General features: G+C 33.9%; 3 protein-coding genes across 3 annotated transcripts; all 3 read right to left on the minus strand.

The window, feature by feature from the left end:
* Positions 1–1,644: 1,644 nt before the first annotated feature.
* LOC100366603 (carbonyl reductase [NADPH] 1-like) lies at positions 1,645–6,304 on the minus strand. Its single transcript, XM_002734771.4, has 6 exons — positions 6,216–6,304; positions 4,731–4,991; positions 3,860–3,972; positions 2,554–2,682; positions 2,298–2,439; positions 1,645–2,028 (listed from the first exon to the last, which is right to left on the minus strand). Exons 1-6 carry the CDS (start codon positions 6,234–6,236, stop codon positions 1,867–1,869), a joined length of 828 nt encoding a protein of 275 aa, XP_002734817.2. The 5' UTR covers positions 6,237–6,304; the 3' UTR covers positions 1,645–1,866.
* Positions 6,305–8,773: 2,469 nt separating this feature from the next.
* On the minus strand, positions 8,774–13,314 carry LOC100366455 (carbonyl reductase [NADPH] 1-like). Its single transcript, XM_002734770.4, has 6 exons — positions 13,181–13,314; positions 11,065–11,325; positions 10,293–10,405; positions 9,669–9,797; positions 9,406–9,547; positions 8,774–9,145 (listed from the first exon to the last, which is right to left on the minus strand). The coding sequence occupies exons 1-6, from the start codon at positions 13,199–13,201 to the stop codon at positions 8,984–8,986; spliced, it is 828 nt and encodes a 275-aa protein (XP_002734816.1). The 5' UTR covers positions 13,202–13,314; the 3' UTR covers positions 8,774–8,983.
* A 1,328-nt stretch (positions 13,315–14,642) lies between these two features.
* On the minus strand, positions 14,643–19,971 carry LOC100367671 (carbonyl reductase [NADPH] 1-like). Its single transcript, XM_002734778.3, has 6 exons — positions 19,856–19,971; positions 18,137–18,397; positions 16,791–16,903; positions 15,564–15,692; positions 15,294–15,435; positions 14,643–15,012 (listed from the first exon to the last, which is right to left on the minus strand). The coding sequence occupies exons 1-6, from the start codon at positions 19,874–19,876 to the stop codon at positions 14,851–14,853; spliced, it is 828 nt and encodes a 275-aa protein (XP_002734824.1). The 5' UTR covers positions 19,877–19,971; the 3' UTR covers positions 14,643–14,850.
* Between the last annotated feature and the right edge of the window lie 189 nt (positions 19,972–20,160).

The following is a 20,160-nucleotide window of genomic DNA, read 5'->3' on the forward strand; positions in this document are numbered from 1 at the left end:
TGTTTGTTCACATGTATAAAAAAGCTACGTACATATGCTTCGACAGTTTTATGTGCTGCAACACTCAAGTGACCGTGTTTTTATTAATTTGTACCGCAACTGTCACGAATAAGGGAGTTTCGGCAAATCAGATTGTGGTTGCGAATACACATAAATTATGGTTACTCTCTGATCTCATATACCACGCCATAACTAACCACCATTCAAGACAGCAGTGATACTGTATATGTTACGGACCGACAGCTCTGAATACGCGACAAATTGAGTAATTAACTATGTGTATTTCATTTGATTTGATTCGCCCCATACCGCGACAAGCGTGGTATAAATTGAATCATGGTCATTTTATAGTTTCGAAAGTTAACCCCAAGCGCGAAAAATTAAGTGACAATATTGTAACTAGTTGAAACACGGTAGTCGTAGAACGATGGTTAGAAAGAATTATATATTAGTGTGTTCGAATTTCAAAAAAACAAATAACATATTTTGCAATATGAATCCAACATTATCAGAAAATGTACGTTCTCTTTATCAAATGCTTTTAAATTATTTGACTCAATAGTTGTACCAGTTATTTGCTATGAGTTACGAATACTCTAAGAACGTAGAAGTGTGAAGTTTACATTTTGTCATTTCCTACTGGGCGTAAATAGTATCAGACAGTACTATGTGAATGTGAAAGATCACCACTATGCTGTATATATTTTAAGCGATGTATTTTTAATTGGTTGACACTGTTGGAAATAGATAATTGTAGGAATCCTCATGCATGCTATGTTGTAAAAACTACTTGGGCTACCCATATCAAAATGTTCAAATACGGTCTTGGTCTTAATACATACAATGTAAACATGTATATAATATTAATTGTGTAGAAAACGAAAACCACTTTATTTAATTTATGCTAAAAAAGTAAAATAAATAAAAATCGTTGTTTTTGGTAATTAAATAAAAAATGACACTTTATCCCCATTTTGCTGTCAAGAGGTTAATAAAATATACCTAGGTAAGTTACTCTAATCAATATATTGTATAACATATACAAAGATAGAAAACATATGGTAAAAAAATAAAATAAAAAATTAATATCTTCAGCTCAAGTTTTGAGTTCCACTGTTCATTTTCTTTATGATGGTTCACCCATAATACTTTGCCAGATAATAACGATGATGGATGACATATACAGTAGAATATGAATATATATATTATATATATGTGTGTTTCAATGTGGAATTTATTGATATATATTGTCGGTTATGTCGTCATAATTGTAGTACTTTTATGAGCCCATGATATTTCACTGGTGATTAACGTAAGTTGTAGTGTAATTCCAATCAAAATTACTTAATTCAACAAAGCGGGTATATTTATATTTACTGCCAACCTCCATACGTACGTACATAACTAGCTCTCAGTTTGAATAGTAGATGTATAATTGAAATATACCCGACTGATATATAATGAAAAAAATGGTTTGAACGCATTTTTTTTATATAATTTAGCACAACTACAAAAAACATGGTAATACGTAAACCTTATGTTATCTGACCACATAATGCATTGCTTAATGCATGTTTGTTTTGGATTAAATTATTGTGCTTGATATGAAATGTAAAGTAAATTATATTTCGATGTAAAAAGAAATGAATGATAAAGTAATATTTATTATTCGAACACAGGATTAGCGTCAAAATTTATAACAAACAATCATCATGGACAAATGTTAATATTACGATGTTAAATTTCAATATGATTGATAACTTGGAATATTTAAGTTGACCATAACTATACAATGTACCAATGGAATGCTGATGCTATTATACGAATGAATTATATTCCATGTAACAGCTTAGGTATATTCAGTATTTATCTCCATTTTACAATCTTCTTGTCTGACAACATTTCTCCTTGTGGCTGACCAACATTTGGTGGTAGTAAAGCAAGATAGACAGGAGTCTCTGCTCCTTCATCAGGAGTCTTTGTTCCTTGGTGGCTTGACATGTCAGTCATCACATAGCCAGGACAACACTGAAATATAAAATATTGTATCTCATTAGTCTGCATCATAAATATATAAATTAGAGTTTACAAACACAATACCAATCAATTGTCATCAACTTTTTACTTCTTTAAATTATTTTTAAAAATATAGTTATAATTCAAAAGATAGTAATAAGAATTTTATATCTACTAATTTTGTGTGTGCAAATTTTACTTTTTATATTTAATGTAGTTAATTTACTAATATTTTTGTAATTGTCATTTTTCAAATAAACAACGATTCATTGGTCACTCACTGTATTAATAAGGATATCTTCTCGGGGGTCATTGTTCAAATCACGTGCTTGGATTCCAGTCAATACAATTACACCAGCTTTAGCCGTACCAGCTGCAGAGTTAGGATAACCTTTCTCAGTGTGAGTTCCATCGCTGGCAGCACTTTAATATAAAATTGTGTCATATCAGTATATATAAATGGTACAATGTGATTGGTGAATGCAATGACACACTGTTCCAAAAACTGGCAATATCATGTGATATATGTTAACTTACTTCACAAAATCTTCAAGAAGAGACACAAGTTCAGTTTCTGTCAGACTGGGTGACTTGAATTTGCTAGCACGTTCTGGACTCATCTTATCTAGAGCCCATGTTCCACCAACACTCGCAACATTTACAACTCTGTAACATAATTTTTTTTAAATGTGATGTTAACTAAATATGGTAGAATTTGTTATTGAAACACTCGTTCAAAGAGCATCATGCTGTGGGAGGGTATATCTGTGAGTACCACTAACCAAAATTCATTTATCTTAAACATAGTCCTGCAACCTATAGCGTTACACAATACAATAATTCCCAGTATTCTTGTAATACGAACTACAAGTACATTGCCAACATATAAATACGTCAGAAGCAGTATTAAAACTCACTACCATAGCATAGTCCCTCCCCATTTTAGGCAGAATGGTGAATCATATAAAATATTTTCATTGTTCATAAACAAAGCCAAGTAGTTCATGGTGAGGATGACAGCAGAACACCAAATCGGATTTAAGAATGTAGAAGAGATTTTCACACTAATTATCAAGAATTGTTTGAAACCATCTGAACTATATATTTAATTTAAGCTCATAATTAACACCACATAAAAATGTTACTTTAGATGTAACTGTAATGTGTTCATGTGACTGCTAAGTAAATACATCCTTTATTGAAGATTCAAATTAAAATGGGTATCACAAAACACGAGTCATACCACTTTTTATTTCTTTTAAAAGTTTCATTTTTGCCTTTTCACCAGAAAATTGTGTCTGTTTTTAAAATTTAGAGATTGAAATCTTTAGAAAGCGTAAATGTAACAACAACCCCTGTGATGTCTGTTATGTTTATATGTGTCACATCTACAATATCTGAAAAAAAAGTGAAAAGGTCTGACGAATGTCGCTGAGTGGTACACATTTGATTGATCATTTTGATGTCAGAATATACACTAATTTGCAAATTAACAGATGAAAGTGGAGGTGCTGCCTTGATTTTTCAAATGATCATAACATTTTATGTGGCTAATGTTTTGGCGTCCAGTAAAATGTAGATGATAGGTGAGCATCTATCCCTAAAACGATTTCATTTGTTAGATTTTCAAAATACATTTTGGTCATCACAACAATGCAGGTTAATAATTTACAACTGTTTTAAGTATGTTCCATTTATGATAGAGCTCTAAAATTTGAGTCGAATTTTATATGTATGTACTATATATTATGATCATTTATTCTTTTGTTTATTGCCACCTATTTTATTACACTTTTGTAACAGTTATAATTAACTCTATCAAAGGTATATCAACATCCCTTACCTGCCATGTGGTTTGATCAGTGGTAATAAAGCTTTACATACATCTAATGTTCCTGTGAAGTTACAAGCTATTGTAAACTTGGCTTGTTCAGCAAAGGGGGTAGCATCGTTTAACTACAACGAAAAATGTTTACACTTAATTAAAGTGTATCTATACTGAAATGAAGTGTACAACTTACCAATGTGAGGTTATTGACTTTTAATAACTTTAGGTTAACAACAGATCAATGTTACATGTTATTATGTATCTATGGTTCAATGTGATTTACAACAACTTTCTAAAAAAATTATAAGTAGGTTTTCTCCTTCTCAGTGTATCCATTCTGAGAATGACTGTCTCTTGGAACTTTATCAAAAGGTAGACAGACTTACATTATACTTGGATATTGCGTACAGTCAGAAATAATACATAACATGAAATGTTGACAACAAATAACAACGAACCTGTCCACCATTTACACATAAATGTCAACACAGATTAATTACACTTGGTTAATGATTAAAACAAGATGCTACAAATGTAACTTCACAACATGTTGATATACAGTTGATTTTGATTTGTCAAAACAGGGAATAGTATCAGTGCATTAAAGGGTGGTAGTCGTCGCGCTGCGCATGTGCGACACTTGTGTTGATACACATTGATTTTCCCATCATTCAATGCGCTTTTCTAATGAAATCACGAGTACGAGTTTTGCCCTGGGCGCCACTAATTAATAACCTATAATTACCTCCGGCGAGTCCTTCGATAACTTCCAAACACCCAAAGTCGTCATCTTTGTTTATATGAGACATATGTCTCGCGCATGCTCGGCGCGACAACTACCGCCTTTTAAGTATGCCGTAGTCAATGAAGGAAAGACATTTTGTACCTTATATGCGATAGCTGCATTGTTGACAAGTACATCCAGTCCTCCATATTTATCTTTCAAATACTTCTGTAAATTATCAATACTTTCTTGGTTTGTGATATCTAACTGGTGAAATTTGGGATGAAGACCTTCTTTTTCCAAATCCTCTACAGCTTTCCTTCCTCTTCCTTCATCTCTAGCTGTGAGATACACATCACCATCAAACTGTTTGCATAGCGCCCTCACTATAGCAAATCCGATTCCTTTATTGCTTCCTGTGACCTTGAAAACAGATGGGTGAAAAGACAATTTGATCGTTAATCCAAAGATAAATTACGTTTTATTGTTAGGTAATTATACTTCACTTTTACAGGTTTATGTCTAGCCTTAAAAGCAAATGTAATGTAATTGGGGATTTACTATTAACCATCAGAATTAAACAAATTCAGTTAAATTTGGAAGGCTTTTCAGTGAAATGAATTCACTTGCGAACATTATTAGGTTTACATTATTATGTAATAACGAATGTAAAGCTATGACGTCATACAATGTAATGATGATTTACAACCCATAATAATGAGCCGTGTGGATTCTTTTATTTCAATTATAATACCTTGAAATGTCGAAAAATTGAATTTACGTTCAATAGTAGCATGACGAAGAAGAAATCAACATTGTTGTACGCGCATCTTAAGCGTTATTTCAGTTATGGGAAAAACATTCACAAGCAAGCATTTCAGAAATCCCACTGAATCATAGTGGGTTTGTTGTCCAAACAATAGGTGCAAAAGTTAGAAAATTTCGAATAATGCTGCATCACACATAATCTTGTTTTTATGTTTGTGCATTGACGTCGCTAACAATGTTGCGCGTGATACCGATCGACCAATAAGAAGTACAATTTCGAGACAGAATGTTTACTTAACTTCGATTGATGAATATCATGTCTAGGAGAGCCTGAAAACAATTTGTGTTGTAGGACATCTAAGTCACCTCAGTCACCTTTAAGCATGGCGTACATTACCCAGGAACCTTGAACGTAAGCATCATGCGGGGTATTTAAAACTAAAAATTGGCATTCCAACTCAGCAGCCAATCAGCGACGGCCTAACGCATAGATGACAATTTCGGTTTCAAATACCCCGGCTTAGTGTTCTAGGTTCTTCGCGTAATTAGGTGTTCGTATTCAAGGGATTTTTCCACACAAAAACGACGAATTAGGCCGAATGTTGTTATCGATTGGCTTAATATAACCCCAACGAACCGTATTTTTGTGAAAGATTGGTATTTTTGTCCTGATTTGTAGGAATCTGAAAAACGCGTTTCACAACTTGTCTCTTATTTAGTTTTATGCGTCATTCAAGATGGCGGCCCCCATATAGTACATATCGTATTTATGTTATTATCATGTGTGCGCCAGCTGACTGTGGTGTTAGTCAAGCCCGTATGACTAGGATTTTGGCTCGGTGGCGAAATTCTAGCACCATGAATTTCACAAACACTTACCACAGCAATACGTCTCGTCATTCTTGAATATAGAGTATTATTTCACTTGATATCCCCGAGTTCGTCCCTCATGGGTTCAACGTTGGTGGCGTATACACTATACTCAGGGATGTACCATTATTTCTGTCGGGTGGAAGGTTTAGTACTATGAGGCTAATTATGTATTCTTTATTCTGACCTTGTAACTGTTCGTGAATTGTACACACAATAGTCATTTTCTTTTTTAAAATATTTTCTTTGATTTTTAATATTTTTACGCGCAAAGAATTTTATTGAAAATATTTGTTGTAGTAGTATTTTAACCTATCATATATTTGGTGTTATTTTTGTACTTTGTTTACTATGTTGGCAGCAATTGTGAATTTACTTTATCTCCCGATCTTCTTTAACTGGCAATCACTCGAATAATGTCATCATTTCTACACAACAAAAATCACATAAAGACGAACGTATCTTTAGTTATGGAATCGGACGAACAGTTTCATTAACTGTAGCTGTTCGATGAATTGTTGAATACATGGAATTTTTTGAGCGGAAACTCACATAGGGAATGTATGCGTGATGAGTTGGAAGATTTCCACAAAAAAATGTCCTAGATATGAGAAAACTATTCCGGGTAAAAAAATCCCTAACCATGAGCAACATTACGCAAACTAACGAAAGTAGAGCTTTTCCTTTTGGGGCAAGTTTGGGCAAAAATTGGACCGGAAATGACGTTCCTACAAAAAATATAAAATTTCCGTCCGTATTTGCTTGTCAATTTTTGGCCTTTTAGTAATTTCTTTTATTGGTTTATGCTTCTGTAATAATTCTGTTGGTGGGGGTAAAGGTCAAAAGAACAACAGACGATACATTAGAAAAAAAAAAAATAACATTGTAACCTTTGCACCCTGGCAGCATTTAGTGTGCTTGAACTCATGGTTAGGTTTAGTTGAGACTGCAACTAGGAACACAATGTTTGTGGTTGTACGAGTCGAATCTGGGTCACGGGAAGACCACCACATGTAATACCACGACCGCGAAGCTACTTGCAATTCTGTGCCTGATTGGCTACCCAACCCCAACATCTAACAGTCAGACCAATCAGAGAGCAGCTTGTTTGTCATATGTATCAAGTTCTGTCTTATATATATGCTTCGACACAACCGGGGACGAGACTCGCCAGTAAGTGTATGTGCTGTAACACTCAAGTGACCATGATTTAACCATGTACCATGGCTGACACTAATTATGTAGTTTTTGGTAAATCGGAGTGTGGTGGCGAATACACATAATTTATCGTTACTCTCAGATCTTGTATTCCTTGTTTGATAACATCAACAATATCAAAAACAAGGATAAAATTACATCTATTATAAATGCCCATACCAGACAACTATTGGGTTAGATATATAAAAACACCATATACAATACGAGAGCAAATAATAGCTTGAGCCTTATTCCCTTCTACATGTGTAGAAACCAAAAAAGAATTTTCTTAAAAGCAATATTCTATTCTATTCTATACCACGCCATAACCAAGCACCATTCAAGACAGCCGTGATAGAAATATTGTATACAAGACCAACGCACCGTCAACTTGGAGTATGCGACATGTTGACAACAAATTAACTTACGCGTGTTTGCTGTGCAATTTGTTAATTTAATTTCATAAGTTACGGAACGTAAACGTAGAGTGTGACTGATCACGTGACCATAATGCAACTAGTACACATACAAATACAGTAGTCGTAGAAGGATGGTTAAAACTAAATATTTTAGGTATAAAAAAATAGGCACCAACCATAAAAAAGAAAAAAAAACATTCTTAAATGTTTAATTATCAAATGTTCCTAACAAACTGCCTCTCGACTGAGATAAAATTGAAGATAAATAGTTTCCGTCCCTATAGTGTAACTTAAACTACTAATATACCATTAGAAAAGGGAAAGATCCGATAGAAGTCTGCCCGAGGAACTTGTATGTATATTATTAAAACCATTGGGCTTGCTGTTTTCAACAAGAAGTCGAAAATATCGTTTTTCTTTTTCACTAAAAATGACAAAAATATTCAAATAATTAGAGAATTGAAGATATCATCACAAAATGAACAAATCTGAGAGAGATCTACCTATATGTACAGTATCAAAGCAATTGGACTTTGTTTTCAAAGTTGAATATATCACTTTTTTTCAAACATATTCATCAAATTAGAAGCTATCATCACGGTATCAAGGTACAAATACACCAAGTATCAAAGCAAACAGGCTTGTAGTTTTCAAAAAGAAGTCGAAAAGTTTACAAGGACAATAACGGAAAATCACTCGTATGATAAGCTCAGCTCAACAAAGTCGTCATCGGAGCTAAAAAAAAAAGAAGTTTGAAATGTTTGAAATGACAAAAATGGTTTGAACGTATTTTTTTTCTGAAAACATTATACAACACAGTGCTTAATATATGTTTGTCATTGTGATTTTACGTTTTTGCCATAAAATTTATTTTGGTTGATATGAGATGTTAAATAAATCGTATTATGATATTTTTTTTTGTATTTTAAAAATCAACTCGGGATTAGCGCCTTCACTTGTTACAAGCAATACAATTTTATTAATACACATTAAGACTACAGACTGTGCAAGTAAAATTAAAACAAGATTAATGGATATGTTTACATCAAAAATTTCAATATAATTTATAACTTGGAATGGCTAGTTTTCTAGTGAGTATCAATGGCATGATGTTGTAAGTAAATGTAGTAATATTATGAATAAACTAGGTATATTCGGTATTCATCTCCATTTTACAATCTTCTTGTCTGACAACATTTCTCCTTGTGGTTGACCGACATTTGGTGGTAGTAAAGCAAGATACACAGGAGTCTCTGCTCCTTCATCAGGAGTCTTTGTTCCTTGGTGGCTTGACATGTCAGTCATCACATAGCCAGGACAACACTGAAATATAAAATATTGTATCTCATTAGTCTGCATCATTAATATATAAATTACAGTTTAGAAACGCACAATACAAATGATTCGTGACCTGCTTTTTTTCTTACTATATTATACAGTTATAATTCCAAAGATCATAATGAGAATTTATTTTTTTCTTTTACAAATTATGTGACAATTATACTTTTAATTTAATATATTTATTCAAATGAAATTATTGTTTTCCCTTTCAAATAAAGTAAAATAATTCGTAGTTTACTCACTGCATTAATAAGGATGTCTTCTCGTGGGTCATTTTTTAAATCACGTGCTTGCATTCCAGTCAATACAATTACACCAGCTTTAGATGTACCATATGCAGAGTTAGGATAACCCTTCTCAGTGTGAGTTCCATCGCTGGCAGCGCTTTAATATAAAATGGTGTCATATCAATATATATAAATACAACAAGTGCATATGATGTATGTGATCAGATTTTACAATGATACACTGTGTCAGAATCTGGCAATATCATGTGTTAACTTACTTCACAAAATCTTCAAGAAGAGACACAAGCTCAGTTTCTGTCAGACTGGGTGATTTGAATTTACTAGCACGTTCTGGACTCATCTTTTCTAGAGCCCATGTTCCAGCAAGACTTGCAACACTAACAACTCTGTAACACAAATATTTAAAAAAAAACATTTGATACTAACTGAATGTGTTGGAACAGAAGCAACATTAAAACTAACTAAAATGACATATTGCTTCGCCACTTTAGGGAAATTATCATCTCACTGTGCCAGACTACACAGTAACCCCCCTCTTAAATAAAGTCAAGTAGTCAGTACAACATATTCAGCTACGATTGCTCTTGGGGGGGGGGGGGTCTGCTCACAATGCAGAGGCAGAGGCAAATACCAAATCGAAATTAACAACGTTTTCAGGTAAAATTCACACTAATTATTTTCATAGAAAAAAATCTTTAAATCCATATCAAACTGTATATTTTATTTCACACTAATAACAAATAAGTTACTCTAACAAATTATTGACTCTTCATTCAAGTTGGAGCTTCAAATTCAGTGTTAATTACTACAGAGCTTGTTTTCTCCTAGATATAACTATAAACTATTTGAATGATCCTCATTTTTATATCGATAACCCTTACCGGCCATGTGGTTTGATCAGTGGTAATAACGCTTTACATACATCTAATGTTCCTGTGAAGTTACAAGCCACTGAAACCTTAGCTTGTTCAGCAAAAGGAGCAACATCTTTTACCTAGAAAGAATATTATTATACAGACACTGTGTCAAATATACTTAAGGTAGAAGCGTACTGATGAATGAAACTACCTGAATGTATCTATATTGCAATAAAGCTTACCAATGTAAGATTATTGACTTTAGGTATTATGTGTCATAATGTCAGTATTTGGTATTATACCACAAACCAGAATGGTGCTCATGTTATTATGCAACTATAGCACGATTTTACACAATAAACATTGTCATCTGGTTCCCGGGGTTGTCACTTAATGCAAATCACATTATGAGGACGTGTCGCCCTTTGGGGTTGTAATTTTTAGCTGTTTGGTCTAGAATGAGGTATAAATTTGTATAGACCGGCAAACCGGATATTGAACCAAAAGGGGAGCAAATCTATACCTCACTCTAGACCAAACAGCTAAATAATACGACCAAATCACTATTTGGTCTTTAAAGGGGAATAGTTTTTTAGGTGAAAATGGTCTATGATGGCGTCTTGGGTTTACTTACCCTACCAAACTCAAAATGGCCAGTGCCCCCCGGTTCTGGTTCATGACAATATTCTCAAAACTTAGACTTCTATATATAATATTATTAATAAAATACAACGCAACAACTTAGTATAAGTGCATTATATATGCTATAGTCTATGAAGGGAAACACTCTTTATACCTTATATGCTATAGATGCATTGTTGACAAGTACATCAAGTCCTCCATATTTATCTTTCAAATACTTCTGTAGATTATCAATACTTTTTTGGTTTGTGATATCCAACTGGTGGAATTTGGGATGAAGACCTTCTTTTTCTAAATCCTCCACAGCTTTCTTTCCCCTTTCTTCATCTCTAGCTGTGAGATACACATCACCTTCAAACTCTTTGCACAGCGCCCTCACTATTGCAAATCCGATTCCTTTATTGCTCCCTGTGACCTAGAGAACAGATGGGTGAATAGTATCATTAATGATTAATCTAAAGTTATATTATGTATTACGGTTAGTTAATTATACTTCACTTTTACTGGTTTATATCAAGGTTAAAACCAAATATAATTTCTATAGACATTAACTGTAATGTACGAGTTTTTAGGTCCCTGATTTCACTTGGCTTGTATTTTTTGAATTCAGTATTTGCACAATATTCTTATGACATTAAATATGTATCTTTTGTTTTGCATCGAATGTACTATACGGTGTATCAAATGACGTTCTTAATATTTAATCCTGAACTTTAAAGGGACACTTCCAGTTAAGCCTAATCTCACAACAAATTTACTTTCTAGATTAAAATTACAATGGATAACAAAAGACTTTGTAAATAACATAACAAATAGTGTCCTATGATTCTATTGTGCAATCTCTGGGCCTAGAAGATTATTATTTTCTCAAGATATATCCACCAGTTTTCCTCAAAAGACTGAGATTGAAGGGTAATTGAAAACATTATTTACGTAATATGACAGGAAATATTGTTACAAGGGCGAAAATGTGCACATTTGTCAAAAACACAAAAGTACCATTCTACTTTAAAGATGTTCGTGTTGACCTAAGTCTTGACTTCTTGTTGTCCAGAACCCAGTGAAAATGTTGCGAATTAAGGAAATTTATGATTTGCTATAAGTCACTTGCATCAGAATTATATAAATTCAGTTAAATTTGGGAATCTTTTTGTTGAAATGAATATTCTTAGAGATAAAGGTTTGCATTAATGTGTGATTACGATTGTAAAGCTATGACGTCATACAAACCTGATTCTGACGATGGTGATTTATTACATGCAATAGGGAGAATTGTGGATTTCTTTAATTCAGTTATAATACCCCAAGATTTCGAAAAAAAAAATAATTATACCTGCAGCGGCAACTTGACGAGGAAAAAACATCGATAGTGTGGTAATATAAAAGAAAACGTTCTTTCCGGCATATATAGTATATTCACAAAAAACATTCTTCGAAATGTCGCTGAATCATGGCGGGCTTATTGTCCAAGCGATAGGTGCAATAATGAGGAGACATTGAATATTGCTGAGTCATACACACCCAATTGTATGCTTGTCCGTGCATTGACCTCACGCACTACCCAGTTATAATCTGATAACAAGGATCGGCGTGGAACCGATCGACTGATGAAAACGCGGCGTTTCAATAATTGAAATACACGGTTTTATAATTAAGCAATAATAAAACAAATTTAGCTATTTTTGTGTGTGGAAATGAATACACTTGCGAATAGGTTTACATTATTGTGCGGAACGTAAAATGTTTTTGTTCAACTTCGATTGATGAGTAACATGCCTGGGAGCACGGGCGCTTGCAACAGCATTTATGGTTAAGGGAGATAGGCTTGGGTTATATACTAGTATAGAAATAAGGACTTTATTTCTATACTAGTATATAACCCTACCCAAGCCTATCTCGCTTAACCATAAATCCTGTTGCAAGCGCCCGTGCCTGGGAGAGCCTGGAAACAATTCGTGTTGAAGAAAATCTAAGGCTACTGTGAACATAACGTACATTACCCAAAAGCCTTGCATCTAAGAGTTATATAAAAACGGTAAAGACAGAACAAATCTTTGAACCGCTCGTGTCCCAGTGTGTGTGTTATCAGAGTGTAACACCTTTAACACCTTGCTGCAGTTTAGCAGCTCTTATTGGCCGCTTAAGCTATTTTGATATTACGTATACCACGACCAAGAGAGCTGTATAAACTGCAGCAACTTAAAGACCATATGACTAGGTTTTCGGGACGGAGGCAAACTTTGAAGACCACAAATTTTACAAACACTTACCACAGCAACGCGTGACGGCATTTTTGGTTGTAGATATTATTTCACTTGATATCCTAGCGTAATTCCAATTGCTGTGATAATTACGGCTCATGTAATAAACGACGGTCCGTCCAGCGAAATGCCAGGTGATTGTTTGACCCTCATAGGTTCAACGCTTGGTGGCGTATACCTTATTGTTAGGGATGTGCCATTATTTTTGTAGGGTGGGAACCGTGACAGTCGTAATGCTAGTCGTGGTGCAGTTTAGTTAAATCATGATCATTTAATAGTTACAAACCATAATTATTACGTGACCATAACTTGACTAGTCCAATCACAGTAGTCATAGAACGATGGTTAGAAAGAATAATATATTCTAGTTATAATAGATCCACCATAACTATACCATTGAAAGGAGAAAAACAATTTTTTGATGTTGCTAAAAACAAATTATCACAACGCATCTCATTAAGGCAATCTAATGAAACAGGGTTAAACATGAATAATGTCGAAAATGATTGAATTTCAAAACATAAATTTAGGCATCATACGTATTTGTTTTTTTACATTTATCGAGTAAAGCGATATAGTTGCCATGCAACGCGTGTTGAAATATTTTGTAAACAAACATTATATGTTACATGCTATTTAAATGTATTTCTCAAATACGGTTTTGGTATAGTTTGAATAGAACAGCAAGTCGATGACAAACCCTTTTATAAGTGTATTATTACAAAGATTATAAGACTGTGATCCCGTGATATTATTATTTGGCGTTGGTGTAGAATAGGGGTCCGTGGTAATCTAGTTTTCGTGACACACATTGTACACACCGAAACATTTATTGATGAATTACCGAGTTCATCATGGATGAACATTTTGTTGCGCGTGCGTAAACAAAGTTTGACGTCATGGCAAGTTACTTTTTAATCATTTTGAATTACGTGTCTTAGATTTAGGGAGCAGGTGTAGGTACGGCATCGAAATAAAATATAAAGATTGTCAACTTACATGCAGTTTTCCATGTCTTCCCCTAACACTAACACTAACGCTAATTTGTAATAAAACAGTAATTCACAATTATTATTATTATTATTATTATTATTCCCTTCAATATTATATTGATTTATCTAGTAACTGCATACAATAATGTATGGTAAGCCTTGGGGCTTACTGGAGTAAAATATGATTTTTTGAAAGTGATACATACAAGTTATTTCAATCAACATTGCTTTTGAAACAAAGCAGGTGAATATTTACTGTCAACGTCCATATGTACGTACATCATTACTAGCTCTCAGTTTGAATAGTGGGTATATAATTGAAATAATACCCGACTGATATATATGACAAAAATGGTTTGATGTAAAGTAAATTGTACTTTCAAATTGATTCAAAAAGAAATCGAATGATAACTTTATACCTATTTCTTGAACTTTAAAATTGAACTCAGGATTAGCGAAATAATTTATCACAAACAGCCTTTATGGTCAGTCATTACATAACACGTTTTATTATTACGATGTTAACGCTGCATACTTTGTAAGTAAAATTAAAACGAGAAGAATGGATATGTTGACATCGAACATTTCAATATTATTTACAATGGCTAAGTTTTCCAATTTGTCCCAATGGCATGGTGTTGTATGTGAATGTTGCTATATGATGAATGAACTAGATATATTCAGTATTCATCTCCATTTTACAATTTTCTTGTCTGACAACATTTCTCCTTGTGGTTGACCGACATTTGGTGGTAGTAAAGCAAGATAGACAGGAGTCTCTGCTCCTTCATCAGGAGTCTTTGTTCCTTGGTGGCTTGACATATCAGTGTCCACATAGCCAGGACAACACTGAAATATAAAATATCTGTTTTTTAGTCTGAATTTTAATTAGTCAGCATTATTAATATTTAATTTACAACAATGAACAAACTGTAGAAATGAATCTTGGTCTTGATACAGTGCCAATATTCATAATTGAAAGGAAAATAATGAAACCGGAACCATTTAATTATAAACATTTTACTTTACTCGTAGGATCTCGCAGCAATTTCCATGCAAATTGTGTGATAAATTAACTGATGCTAAGTTTCTCTTCTTAAATGAAGGAGAACGATTTATTGGTAACTCACTGTATTAACAAGGATGTCTTCTCGTGGGTCACCTTTCAAATCACGTGCTTGGATTCCAGTCAATACAATTACACCAGCTTTAGATGTACCATATGCTGCGTTAGGATAACCCTTCTTCGTGTGAGTCCCATCGCTGGCAGCACTTCAATATAAAATGGTGTCATATCAGTAAATATGTACAAGTGCATATGATGTATGTGATCAGATTTTGCAATGATACACTGTGACAGAAACTGGTAATATGATATTATAATTTATATGTTAACTTACTTCACAAAATCTTCAAGTAGAGACACAAGCTCAGTTTCTGTGAGAGTTGGTGACTTGAATTTACTAGCACGGTCTGGACTCATCCCATCCATAGCCCATATTCCAGAATCACTTGAAACATGAACAATTCTGTAACATACAATTATAGTAAAACAAAAACATATTATGTCATCTTAATGATTAAATCATACATTGAAACATTTCGTCGAATAGCTGCAGCTGTACTATTAACCTACATTACTATACTCTTGTACTCTAAACAATAACGTATCAGTATACAACAATTTCCAGTATCTGTGTGTAGTATGAACTACATGCACATCACGAACATATAAACACGCGACACGTGAGATTCAAACTTACGACCACGTAGCGGCATATCACATTCATTCCCTTTAGGCCTGTTAGAACTCACTTAAATGCCTTTCGCATTACGTAAACACATCACATTATTTAATCATCCCAGAGTATTCCATCTGTGAGCAGTGTAATTACTTAGGTAGAGTTCGGGTATTTTGTTAATTACATTATGAGACGATCATTATATACGTTATCCAACAAGTATTGGTAAAAAAGGAATAATATTGCATCGTTTTGTTATTATAACTCATATATTAATTTTTTACACAGTTAAATAAAAGCATACTAATATGTTAGAATACAAAAATGAGTGAACATTTAATTAATTTTACAAACGACGCTCAAAGATTATCAACACTTCTTCCCAAGCACTTCTATCAATTGATTGTTAATTGTTATGAGAGTTTGTATGGTGCAAGATATCTTTGCAAACTATTGGAATGATCTACATTTCCAATAGATGTAATTAAAATTGGTGAAAAGGGGTGTATTAATGCAGATCAGAACGCCACTCTGTTACATGGGCTAGTTTACTATAATCACATACAAATTGGTTCCAAGTAGTTTCGGGCCATAGTCTATATTTATCCAAACCTGGGCTCCACTGCTCTATGACATGTCATGAATGAGACCAATTATATTTATTTGAACTATATAATGTTAAATAATTCAAATTGTCAAGTTTATTGCCACGTATTCCATTACATGAGCGTGCAATGAAATTACTACTCTGTCAAATTTCAGTTCAGAAAAATATGTCCTCACTGCTTTTTAAAACTATAATATTATGATCAATTATTTTTACATGAGCGTACACTGTATAAAAGCTATAATTAACTCTGTCAAAGGTGTACCAATAACCCTTACCTGCCTTGTGATTTGATCAGTGGTAATAAAGCTTTACATACATCTAATGTTCCTGTGAAGTTACAAGCCACTGAAACCTTAGCTTGTTCAGCAAAAGGAGCAACATCCTTTTCCTGGAGAGAAAAAAACTCTATACTTACAGATACACAATATTTGTGATTATATTTGAGGTAATGCCTAACAATAAATGACAATACCAAGAATGTACCCGTTACGGTATTACAATAAATTGCTCTCCTGACCAGTATAGGGACATTGACTTGAAAAGGGGGGGGGGGTAATTTTCAAGACAAGCCGTGTATGGCACATTCCTTCAATGAGTTTGAAAATGAGATTTTACATGTATGAAATCTGATTCCATACATTCCAAAATAACAGATTGTGGTGCATTTAAAAAGCATAATGTTACCAGCAGCACGTTTTTATTGAATGGCACACTGACTTGCATGTGTATATTTATGCCATGATATACAAAACCCGATATGATCCTCATAATGTCTGAAATAATATGTGTATTCTTCAAGAACATAAGAAAGATCTGAACATAAAATGTTCAATAATCATACCAAATCTTTAGAAAATTTACCAATGGATGTTAAAAGAAGGCTCCGTTGAACATAATTTTATGATCGGGCGTAAGATCACACAAAGTGTATATATAAACAAAATCAGCTCGGTCAAAAAGCACTATAAAAGAAATTTCATTATCACCGTGTCTCAACAAATTAAAATTTTCAAAAGAGTTAATCTGCCCACTCTCACAAGGTATTCTCTCATTGGTTGAATAACACCATATAAAATTACCACAAGTCAATCAGGGCATGCATTACTAAGCCTGTGTGTTGAAACTAAATATTAAAAAGCACACAAATCAGGATTTATGACAGACATCAGACACACAACATGTACAACTTTCATACCAAGTTTAATTGGCCTCAATTTGTCCAGAAAAATTTCATTTTAGGGCATTTTTATGTTCCAGATAAAGTACTAGCTAGGTGTAAAATTTGAAAAACAATCGGACAAGGGATCTCTGCAATACAGGTTGACTATCATGTGACTTAACATAGAAATGTTTGTGAAGCTTTGGTTTAGTAAAGGGGTTAGGTATGGTACAATTTATATTAATATTAATACTATAAGCTACGCAAACTTGACTAAAATTAGATTAAATATTAATATAAATTATAAAAATAGTGAGGGTCGTCACTTGGTAGGTGTAAAGTTAAATAAAAAGTCATCACAACGTTGATACCACTCACGCACAAGCAGGCAGGCACGCACCCATGCACGATAACTCAGTACATTACAATATCTGTATTTGATGAAGAACAAAATCTTTATACCTTATATGCTATAGATGCATTGTTGACAAGTACATCCAGTCCTCCATATTTATCTTTCAAATACTTCTGTAAATTATCAATACTTTCTTGGTTTGTGATATCCAACTGGTGAAATTTGGGATGAAGACCTTCTTTTTCTAAATCCTCCACAGCTTTCTTCCCTCTTTCTTCATCTCTAGCTGTGAGATACACATAACCGTCAAACTCTTTGCACAGCGCCCTCACTATTGCAAATCCGATTCCTTTATTGCTCCCTGTGACCTAGAGAACAGATGGGTGAATAGCATCATTAATGATTAATCTAAAGTTAAATTATGTGTTACGGTTAGTTAATTATACTTCATTTTACCAGTTTTATATCAAGCGTCAAAACCAAATATAATTCCTAGACATTAACTGTAAAGTACACATTTTAGTTCCCTTTAATATTTCACTTGGCTTGGATTTTGAATTATGTATTCGCACAGTATTTATATTACATTACATTTTGTTTTGTCTCGAATGTAATAAACAAATGACGTTCCTAATACTTTCCCAAGATATATCCAACCGAACTTCAGAATAGGGACACAGTCTTTTATCGATATCTTGAAGAATAAATAGATAAATAGGGACATGTACATGTATTACAAAAACGTATTCATCAGACTCATGATTGGTCAAAATCGGCGCTAGGGATGGTGAGCAAATCCCCCCCCCCCCATGCAAAATGTGGTGCCGACGCCTCTGGCTGTCTAAACGATAATGCATACCCTACAGCGCCATATTGTATGAAATTTACAGTATGCCATTACTGCTGAACACGATGCATGCCTTGATTCCAGAAGTATTGTACAATTCTTATAATATGATTGTGTAGTGCATTTCCCTGTTAGAATGTTTGTCCAACTTTGATTGATGAAGGTCACAATTCATGTCGGAGGATTTGGATCACAGATTTCGCTGGTAAGTCTACTCTGAGCAATGAAGATCATTGCACTTGAACTTCACATATAGTCTTTAACGGCACATGGAGATAAAATAACGGCACTGTTCGCTGTTATTGTTTTTAAATAAACATGCAGGTGTCCCTATTATAGACAACGTTGTCACAGCGTATTCGAGATCGTTCTGATCAGATAGCGACATTTGTTATCAGACATTTGCATGCAGGTCGGCAAAAATGTAAACAATGACGTCACAGTGATTTGGCATTATTGGTACTACAGACCAATTGCCATGCAGATACCAGCACGCCATAGAAAACGGAAGACCTTGCATTATTATTTGTTTGTATTAGTATTTATAATTAAATTATTTCTTAATCTTTTGCCTAAGTGACCTTAACTACGGACACTTACAACATTATATTATTTTTTATAGTATACCGAGATTATATACCCAATATATATATATATACACCCCAACTATGAACTCTGTTGCAAATGACGTGTTTGTTAAAATTGTCTAACATGTGATTGATAAATGTGGAAAAGGTTTAATACGACATGCACCACTGTGATCTGACATCTGGTGTATGACTGACTATGCTGATACAAAGTCCCGGGAGTGCCGGAATTCATGAATGAATAAGGATTGGACGCCTATCTACAACAACCTATTGTTTCGGGCAATCTGTACGCTCGTGTATGTAATCAGTTAAATCGTCAAGACAATGTGAATCGGTTTATGGGTCGGAGGCGAATTTTGAACATCATGAATTTTGAAAAAAACACTCACCACAGCAACGCGTGACGTCATACTTGGCTGTATAGTATTATACCAGGTGATCAGATTCTAACGGAATTGCTACGATGAATGAGGATAACGTATTTAATCACGGACGAACCAGTTCAAGAAACTCAAGAAACTTGTTTGACTTTCATAGGTTCAACGCTAGGTGGCGTAAATCTTATACCTCAGGGATGTGCCATTGTCTCTGCTGGTGGCAAGTTTACCAGTATCATGCTTATGCTTTCTTCATTTCGACCGTGTGGCGGTTATTAAAATTATACTCACAAGACACAGAAACCCGTCGATTCTGT

This window comes from Saccoglossus kowalevskii, chromosome 7 (genome assembly GCF_978046115.1).
Source record: "Saccoglossus kowalevskii chromosome 7, keSacKowa6.1, whole genome shotgun sequence".
Classification (NCBI taxonomy): domain Eukaryota; kingdom Metazoa; phylum Hemichordata; class Enteropneusta; family Harrimaniidae; genus Saccoglossus; species Saccoglossus kowalevskii.

Coding starts and splice junctions, on each gene's coding strand:
- LOC100366603 (XM_002734771.4), bottom strand. CDS start 6,236: ATGACGAGACGTATTGCTGTG. Junction 3,973..4,730: donor ATGCAGCTATCGCATATAAG/GTACAAAATGTC, acceptor TTTTCGTTGTAG/TTAAACGATGCTACCCCCTT. Junction 2,029..2,297: donor AAGATATCCTTATTAATACA/GTGAGTGACCAA, acceptor TTTATATTTCAG/TGTTGTCCTGGCTATGTGAT.
- LOC100367671 (XM_002734778.3), bottom strand. CDS start 19,876: ATGACGTCACGCGTTGCTGTG. Junction 18,398..19,855: donor TGACGTCACGCGTTGCTGTG/GTGAGTGTTTTT, acceptor TCTGTTCTCTAG/GTCACAGGGAGCAATAAAGG. Junction 15,013..15,293: donor AAGACATCCTTGTTAATACA/GTGAGTTACCAA, acceptor TTTATATTTCAG/TGTTGTCCTGGCTATGTGGA.
- LOC100366455 (XM_002734770.4), bottom strand. CDS start 13,201: ATGCCGTCACGCGTTGCTGTG. Junction 9,548..9,668: donor CTTCTTGAAGATTTTGTGAA/GTAAGTTAACAC, acceptor TTTATATTAAAG/CGCTGCCAGCGATGGAACTC. Junction 9,146..9,405: donor AAGACATCCTTATTAATGCA/GTGAGTAAACTA, acceptor TTTATATTTCAG/TGTTGTCCTGGCTATGTGAT.